The sequence below is a fragment of the Akebia trifoliata genome, chromosome 12 (genome assembly GCF_017979445.1).
Source record: "Akebia trifoliata isolate Shusen 1 chromosome 12, ASM1797944v1, whole genome shotgun sequence".
In the NCBI taxonomy this organism is placed as follows: domain Eukaryota; kingdom Viridiplantae; phylum Streptophyta; class Magnoliopsida; order Ranunculales; family Lardizabalaceae; genus Akebia; species Akebia trifoliata.
In genome coordinates, this window is record NC_141386.1 from 33,797,216 (window position 1) to 33,806,834 (window position 9,619).

General features: G+C 35.5%; 1 protein-coding gene and 1 pseudogene across 1 annotated transcript; both read right to left on the reverse strand.

Moving 5' to 3' along the window:
* Window positions 1–1,957: 1,957 nt before the first annotated feature.
* Window positions 1,958–4,438, reverse strand: LOC147389734 (pentatricopeptide repeat-containing protein At3g12770-like; annotated as a pseudogene).
* A 1,090-nt stretch (window positions 4,439–5,528) lies between these two features.
* On the reverse strand, window positions 5,529–8,809 carry LOC147389735 (receptor-like protein EIX1). Its single transcript, XM_086418750.1, is given in 2 exon segments — window positions 5,529–8,021; window positions 8,024–8,809. Coding segments are annotated over 2 exon segments (3,003 nt in total). The 5' UTR covers window positions 8,666–8,809; the 3' UTR covers window positions 5,529–5,660.
* Between the last annotated feature and the right edge of the window lie 810 nt (window positions 8,810–9,619).

Consider the following 9,619-nt stretch of genomic DNA (forward strand, 5'->3'; position numbering starts at 1 on the left):
AATGATTTGCACTGACAAGGAATGATTTACTATTGCTTGGTAACCATTGAAAAATCTCTTGTGAATCTTTTTTGTGATTGGTTGATCTTTGCAATAAAAAATTTCATTGTGATTTTGCAAAAGATTTACAATACTTTTTGTGCTGTAAATCATTGGCTGAAATTTCTAAAGAATTTACGTGATTCATGCAAATTTTTGACAATGCAAATCATTTGCATTGTGTAACCAAGCATCAATAAAATAGATTTTAGAAAATTATTTGCATTTGCAAATGATTTGTTGCATGCCTAGCACGGCCAACATTAATTTTCAAATGTACCCCTTTGACATTGTTGCCCCTCCCCAAAAAAAATAATAATAATAAATAAATAAATAAATAAGACACAAAAACTCTTAGTCCTACTTCAAATGCATCCATTGTAAAGCAACTCTTGTGGTATGTAAATTATCCCCGTAGCTTAACATCTAAATGTAGAGAATGGATTATAATTCTAATGATCCTTCAACATTGATGACTCTATACCCATATCTTACTAGTACCCCACAAGTGGGATGGTTGAGTTAGTGTTGCGGTAGATGTCTTGAATCTTGTTGTGTGTCTATGACACGGGCATCCTCTATGGGGTTAAGGGGTAAAAGTGGAAAATAATAAGTATAGAGGGGCATTATTGAAAAAGAGAAAGAAGAGGAAAGACAATATAAAGCTGGAGGGTATTATTAAAAGAGTCTGGCTAGTCTTACTAAAGATCTTGGGCTCAATTTGTGGCATTCAAAAACATGATCCAATGCTTGACAATTGTAGAGGATCAAATTCTATGAACTTTGAAAAAAAAAATCCCAAAAAAAGTTATTTTTCATGGTTGAATTTTAATTAAATCATGCTAGAGTAACATTAAAATTGACATTGATTCTCACATTGCTGTTGTGGAGGTGCTTACATAGCCATAGATGCTTTTCACTTGTATTTCGATGAAACACATTTGCATCCACATCAACAATGTGAGAATCGATGTAAATTTTAATGTTTCTTCAGTATTTTCCATTTTAATTTTAAGTTTTGGAGTTATGTAGAAATTTGGTAGCCGTCCATTTTCAAAACCTTGGATCAAGCTAAAAAGAAATTTTTTTTATTATTTTTTTTTTATCTATGTTTTTTGATGAAACTTAAGAGGGTTGTAGTGTTGAATTCCTAATGTGGTAATCTATTTGAGTAAAACAACCCTTAGTAAGGCTTAAAATCTTTTTAAGTTAATAAGGAGAAGAGGAAACAAAATAATTAAAATTGAAAAGGTATTCTTGAAAAATGATAGAAATGAGGCAATAAAAATAAAAGTTTCCTCGAGATATATTTCTTATGAGTATAATGATTGAGATTAAGGAGGGGAGATATATGTCATATTATATATAGGTTTGACATTTATAATGTGAAATCGGGGATTTCATTTCTTCCTCGGTGAATCGCTCTCATCTCATCAGTGGATTTAACATAATCCGAACCATATAAGTCTTGTTGTGTTTTGTGTTTGTGCATTTATTTTTTATTTTAAATGGGGATTGACATTCACAGCTGATAAAGGGGCTCTTAGAAAGGGCATAATTTAAAAGTCAGAATGTCATGATTGTTTGGCTCTTTGATGCATGTTGGGATGGTATGAAACAGATGAGCAACTACTCCTCCATGGACGGGGTCCTCTACTGCAAACCTCACTTTGAGCAACTCTTTAAGGAGACTGGCAACTTCAGGGAGGCAGACTGAGCTTTCTGAATTTGATTTCTTATCGTTCCATCACATTCCCACATCATAAGGGAATTCTTGTCTAACTGGGTATGGCTCATTTTCCTTTGTAAGCAAATTCAAGGTGTTACTGTATTTTATTCATTTGAAATGCAAGGTAAACTAAAATTCAATTTATGATTCTCTGTCCAAAAAAAAAAAAAATGGTTCATTCGGATCACCACTTTTCACAAAAAATGTTCTTGCCAATATGGATGAGAAATAGTTTTGTTATCTTAAACATATATAGTTTGACATCAAAGAATCTAGGATATAAAGTCAGAACAAAATACTGGACATAACTGAGAGGCGGTGGGTTGATCGATATGGATTGATCATGAATACTGCATGTATTATTCATGACTGGATGATTACTACATTTTTTCTTATTTCAATATAAAAAGTGGGGGTTAACAAACTCTACTTCTAACTTCACTGGAATCATTCCATAGAGTTCTCAATCTCCATTATTAACAATTTCAAGAACACTACTACACCCGGCCTTCTTCCATATCCTTTAGTCATCTATCTTCTCTCTTGCAGTTAAAGCCACTGTCCATTTCCCCACTGAGGCATAGATGTTTGATAGGAGCACATAAATTCCCGATGTGTTGGTTTTCAACTCGTCAACCTTTTCCATCATATTCTCTGCTAACATGATATCACTCCTAACTCTGAAACCTCCAAGAAGAGCTCCCCAAACAGCAATACCGGGCTCAAAAGGCATTTCCTTCACTACCAATTGTGCTTCTTCAAGCCGACTGTTTCAGCCAAGCAAATCAATCAAGCACCCATAATGTTTAAGCATTGGATTTATCCCATATTCTTTTTCCATACTATAAAATATCTCCCGACCTTCCTCTACAAAACCTCCATGATTACAAGCAAACAAAACGCTGGTAAATGTGAAGTCATTTGGCTTTAATCGTCTTTTTTATATAATCGAAAAAATTTCATGGCATCTTCTATCCTTCCATGGATTGCTACTGATTTGATCATTGCATTCCAACAAAAGATGTCTTTCTGACCAATTTTGATGAAAACTTTAAAGGTTCCGTCCACATCTCCACATTTGGCATACATTTCTATATAAGCAGTCCCTACTGTTACTCCCAATTGAAACCAATCTCTTATCAGAAAAAAATGTATTCATTTTCCAAACTCTAGAGCACCTAAATGGGCGCAAGCTGATAGAACGGAAACAAAAATAAACCCATCCAAATTTACACTTTCTGAGTGCATCCGGACAAATAGATCCAAGGCTTCTTTATATTTCCCATGTTGTGTGTAATTTGAAATCATACAATTCCAAGAAACCACATTCCTCCTGGGCATTTTTTCAAAAAATCTGCTCGCTGTCTCAAAGTCCCCTGAACTAGCTTAGGCTCCAACCATGGTAGTCCAAGACACAACGTTCTTCTCTGGCATCCACTCAAACAAATCTCCCACATTTTCCACGTCCCCAACTCTAGCATAGCGTGAAACCATTAAATTCCAGGAAACAACATCTCTTTCAGGCATCACTTCAAACAATCTTCTTGCACTCTCAACTTTGCCTAGATTCACATAGAATGATATCATTCGTTTCCATAATTCTATCGGTTGTTTAAGAATCATACCGTCAAAAATCTTCTGGGCATCACTTAATTTCCTATTTCTCACAAAATCACAAAAACTATCTATCTTTATGTAGAAATTTAGAAGCGAATTTGCAACAGAAGAGACCCATTCGAATCCCACTTTAATAATCTGACAATGTACCTTTCTCCCATCTCTATGGTTTCCGATTTCTCCAAACAAGTTCAAGACATAGGGGTAGGTGTAATTATTGGATTTGAGTCCTCTTTGGGACATTCTATCATACATATAGATGCCTTTCTTGTATGGGCCATTGAAAGCATACCCTCTGATCATGGCATTCCAGAGAGATGTCTCCGAATGAAACATTTGATCCATTTGGGAGAAGATGAGTTCGGAGTATTCCATCCCTCCAAACTCGGTACTTCGCCGAAGAAATTTAGATGAAATTTCAATATTTTTGTTTAGAGAGGTTGTGACCAGAATGGCATGTATTTGATTCAACTGTTTGAAACAGCATTGCTGCAAAAAAATTTGAAATTTTGAATACTAAGAGAGAAGGCATAAATAACGGTAATGAGGTTTTGACAAAAAGGAAATATTAGAAAGAGAAGGGTTCAATAAGTAATTTTCCCTAATTGCTTTGAGGAATTACTCCTGACAGATTGTATACTGAGAAGAGACAACGGGACCAAGAAGGGACACCTCCAAGAGAAACAAACAAGAGAAAAGGAAAGAAAAAAAGGTATGTGAAACCATAAATACCAAGCAATTTTGCATAAAAACTACAAAGAAAGTGTCATTTGTGCGTGGAAAAAATATTAGCAAAAGGGCTAAGTGGTGACATTAGAAAAAATCAGTTGGGTGGTTCAAGACAAAGACCAAACATGCCATTCTTTAGCAGAAAAAAATAGTAGTTATCAAAGGAGCAAAATTGCTTAAAGAAAGATTAAGGATCACAAGAGATGTAAAATTCACATATGAAAGCTACATAACTAATGCCATTGAGTATACAAGGTGCAATGTTAACGCTAATAAAGAATGAAGCATATTATCGAATGCCTTATTGAGGTTCACTTCACTCATGTCTGAGTAATTGCATAGAAGGAAGGCCATAAAGCTATTGGAGACTCTAAACATCTAATTCGAAATAGCCAAGTTATGATTATTGAATATTATATGGATTGCTTACCAACAAAAATTATCTTAGCTTTCTGACCAATTATGATGAAAACGTTGACACCAATCTTTAATCTATTAGGAAATAAAATTAAGGTGTGTACCCATTTTCTAAACTCCAGAGCACCTAAGTGAATGCAAACTGATGGGGGCAGGAACAAATAAGAGTTTGAAACCAATCCATACTTTGAACTATAGAATCTACTTATTACTTAGTTCAATTCGTCAATTGAACCCGATTGGCCGTCAGAAAGACTTTAGAGGTCTGATAGCAAATTAACCCAAGAATGGTTTTAAGTCACTGTGGTTGCAAAACAATATAAACAGTGTCACAATTTTATTAATGACCAAATTAACAGATGATCATGATGATCCAAACCCAAATTCATGCCTATGTGAAGGGAGCTCTGCAACTTCAGAAAAAGAATAATTTATCTCTACACTTATGTTCATTGAAAACATAATTGTTCTCAAACAAATGTAACAAAGTGGTAATAAGTTGTCTACAACAGCACTTGGAATGAAACAGTTTACCCAACAAATAAGTATAACTGCTAATTGCATGAATTATTAGAACAAAGCAACACCATATTCCCTTGGTGTGGGATGGGAATCCATTTTCCCTACCAAGCTAGCAAATCACTTTGGCAGAAAATTGAATTCCAAGGAAAATACAAAATCAAACACCTAAAATCACATGTTCCACTGAAATTCATTTTTCAACCATTTTCATGTGCAATCGAATAGATCATTAAGTTCATTACATAATTTTTTTTCCTGGTCCAAGTAAGGATGAATAGCTTTAAAATTTATTGCTAAAAAGAATTATTTTTATTGCTAGAGTTTGGAGTGCACTTGGATTTTTCCCCTTATTTGATTAGAAGGCAATCAAAGTTATGTTTCTTTCAGGTAAGCTAGAATTAAACCCACGACCTCAAACTTGCTTTGCAATGTGTCAAACCAACTGGGCTATGGATCAAAGCCCAACACTCGTAAACATAATTATTTTCATAGCAATATGATCCTTGCATTATTTCAAAGAAACTACAAAACAGAAACATAAAAGTTGTACTTACAGGCAGAGCATAAAACTTTTCTCTAGAAATAACCATAAATTAATACTATGCTATTAAAACAGAGTGCAGACTTTGTCCATAACATCCTCTATAAATCGAAAGTAAGCGATTCTCCAAGTCTTCTTGAATGCCAAAACACCAAACACACCCCAAAAGCCCACCACGACTCCAAGTGCCATGCTTATATAAAAGCTTTCCATTTCAATCCAATGGTCATCTTTACCTTCTTCTACTCCATCACCATCATCAGAATCTCGAGATGCTTCACCTTGTGTGCAGTTCACATTGAGTGGAGGTCCACAAAGTCCTTGGTTACCGATATAACTGGACTCGTTGAAGCTTTGTAGCTGAGTGCTCAATGGAATTTTACCTGACAAGTTATTGTTTGACAAGTTCAAGACGGCCAAAAAATTTAACTTAGCCATGCTTTGAGGAATTACTCCTGAAAGATTGTTTACTGAGAAATCAAGGGATTGCAATGAACCCATGACACCAATCTTCTCAGGGATTTTTCCTGTCAAACAATTATCTGACAAGTTTAAGGATATCAATCCCAAAAGATTTGTTAGCTCTTCAGGAATCTCTCCAAACAAATTATTGCTTGAAAGATCTATAAAAGCTACAAGTGTAAGAGTGTTGGTATATTCAAGCTTCATTCCTTTCATCACCAACAATGTTTTCTCAACATATTCAATACCATAAGCGCCATCCTGATTTAGTGAAACTAAGTTTGGCTTGGTGGCCATAGCTATGAGATTGCTGAAACATTGTGGTATGGATCCTGATAGATTGTTATGTGCAAGGTCCAATATTTGAAGAGAAATGAGATCACAGAGTTCTTGAGGAATGCCACCATTAAACTTATTTGAACGAAGACCAAGAACTAACAGTTTTGGTAAACCATTACCTATCCATCTCGGTATGACTCCAGAGAATCCATTCTCGTTGAGGTCAATAATTAGCAAATTTGAGCACTTTTCAAAAGATGTATGAAGTTCTCCAGAGAGATTATTGTAGCTCAAGTGCAACGAATTGAGCCCAAGTAGAGACCCCATGGAGCTTGGAATATTTCCTGTTAAATTGTTGGCCCCCAAATTTACGATGGAAAGATATGGCCAATACATCCAGCAATCAGGAATTTCACCCGATAGGTGATTTTCCGAGAGATCAAGAGTTACCAACTTATTTCTGTTGTTCATTGAATTGCATAAGAAATTAGAAATAGGTCCCGAGAATGAATTGTTAGAAAGATGCAGTATTTCTATATTGGAAGAGACATGGGGTAGTGGGCCCACAAAGTGGTTGGACTGCAAGAAAATCCAACAAGTATAGTAAGTATTATTACACTTGAAAAACTTGGGCAACTCCCCCTTGATCTGGTTGTGGGAGAGGTTTAGAAAGGAAAATTGGTTAGACAAATTCCAAAACCAAGTGGGAATGGTATCTGAAATTCCAGAGTTAGATAAGTCTAGTTCATAAAGATGCTTCTGTGTATGAAGCCAAGCTGGAAATAATTGGGTAAATAATTGGACAGATTGCAAATGTAGAAACTTGATTTGAAAAGGAGGAATCCAGTCTAAGCTCACATTTAAAGTCAATGAGCTTGAATCCACTGCTAGCTGTTCTAATCTGGTGAGATTGGCGAAGTGAATTTCAGACACAACACCCTCAAATGGATTACCAGAGAGGTCTAATATCTCTAGCTTCGAAAGGCTTCCAAGACTTTTGGGAATAGGACCAGAAAATGAGTTGTTACGAAGAGACAGGTAGTCTAGATTTTTAAACTGGCCTAGTAGTTGATCAGGCAATGGACCTAAAAGTTGGTTTTCAGCCAAATCTAAATACTCCAAACTACCTCCCATGCATCCAGATAAAAATCCAGATATCTCTCCTTTTAATTTGTTTCCTGACAAACTTAATCTCTGCAAATTGCAAAGATTTCCCAAGGTTGTTGGTATCCCTCCTTCAAGGTAACAATAGGATAGGTAAAGACTCGTGAATGAAGTGATGTTACCAATAGTGTCCGAGATTGTACCTTGGAGATTAAAATTGTCGCTGAGATCGAAAGATTCAAGACTCCTAAAGTTATACAACCAGTTAGGATTGGTAGAGTTAAAATCGTTACCAGAAAGATCTAGGGATCTGAGTTTAGTCAAGTTTTGAAGAGCTCCAGGAATTGGACCCTCTAAACCTATGTTCTTAAGTTTAAGGGAGACAAGATCAGTAAGACTGAACAACCAGTTAGGCATCCGATTATACTCAAAAGAGTTTCCTGAAAGATCGAGGACGGCAAGAGATGTAAAATTCACATGAGGAAGAGTATGATGAAGAGGGACAGAGAGAAAACAAAAGTGTAGGTGTAACTCAGATAAAGAAGGGAGCATATTGATTACCTGCAACCAATGATCGGATGCCTTGTGAGGTTCACATAATTCAAGTCGAGGTATTGCAGAGAAGAAAGACGAGAAAGCCATTGAAGATTCTCAACATCTAAAAATTTATCAGAAAATGACAAATCAAGGTAACGCAAACTTGAGAGATTTCCAAGTTGATGAGGAATTGTACCGCTGAAACCCGCTTGAGACAAGTTTAGATATCTCAGATTATCGAGGGATCCGAGGAACTTTGGAATGCGAATTTCACCAAAATCATTAAGGCTTAGGTCCAAGTAATTCAGATATTTCAACTCCAACAGAGAAGGACTTAACGTACCACCCAACATTAATCTCTTGTAAACTTCATACTTTTCCCGAGTGTAAGGATCGAAGACATGATCAATGACAACGGAAACACCTCTTAGGTGTAGGCCAACAACACGATGGGTGGTGTTGTGGCAATGTACACCTTTCCATGTCTTACAACAATCTTCACCAGAAGACCAAGAGGAGAGCAGATTTGAAGGATCTTTGAGACCTTGTTTAAACCTCAACAGAGCTTGTCTCTCTCTTTGTGTGCAAAGCACGTCTGGATATGAAACTGAACCGAAACTGAACTTGATATTGGTCTTGGCAATGAAGAAAAGCCCAAGAAGAAGAACAACTATGGATGTATCCATCATGAATACCGATTACTAATTAGAGAGATGAGAATGTCTCAATTAGATTAGCATTTAGTCCTATATATAAGCTAAAATGTTCATATATACAACTGTTTTATGTTTACTCAAAAAGGACTTTCATAGTCTCAAACACAAGAGAGAAAAAAAAAAAAAAAAAGGAATTTGCCGGGGATTAGTAAAAGTTTCCCACAGGTATTAATTCTAAAAGCATATCTTTAGATAATATACGGGGACATTACAAAATATGACTTAAAATGGTTTGGATTTTATTCGAAATCTGAGTGATCCGAATTTTACTTTTAGCGAATTTGATTTCTTCAAGCACATCCAAATTAAAAATATCGGTTGATGTCCCTTGAACCAAGTCGGATACGGGATCGGATATGGACTCATCCCTATATCCAAATGATATATTATATGTTATATTTTTATACTTGTTTAATCTTTCATTCATCAACAAATGAGTATTGGGTGTAGCGCTCAAAGCTTATTCTCTAAAATGTATTAATCTCTAAAAGATTGAAAATGATTCCTAAGAAATTAATTTTTTCTTCGAATCCAAACGATCACGTTGAGGGAGAGCCTTAACCGTGGTTTTAAGGTTAGAAAAGTCCTTAGAAATGTAAGAAGTCTTTCTTGTTAGACTCTTTAGCTTTTTCTTTTGCATGAGTATAGGACCTACTAAAAACTGGATAATTAAAGCTGAAGCAACGCATTTGGGAACCAATCATTTGAAAGAACAGTAGGAGAAATTTAAAAAAGAAAAAATGGAATCACCAAAGGAAAAATACTTTTTAACTTGTTTGATACGGTCAAATGGGAATAAAATTCCACCTTCTCTCCATATGGTATGTCACATTTTTGGAAATAAGTTGCCAGTAAAGAGGAGTCTTTCTAGTCTTTATGTTGACTGTTTTATGTTTTTCTTTTTCTATGATCATTACGAGTACAGTG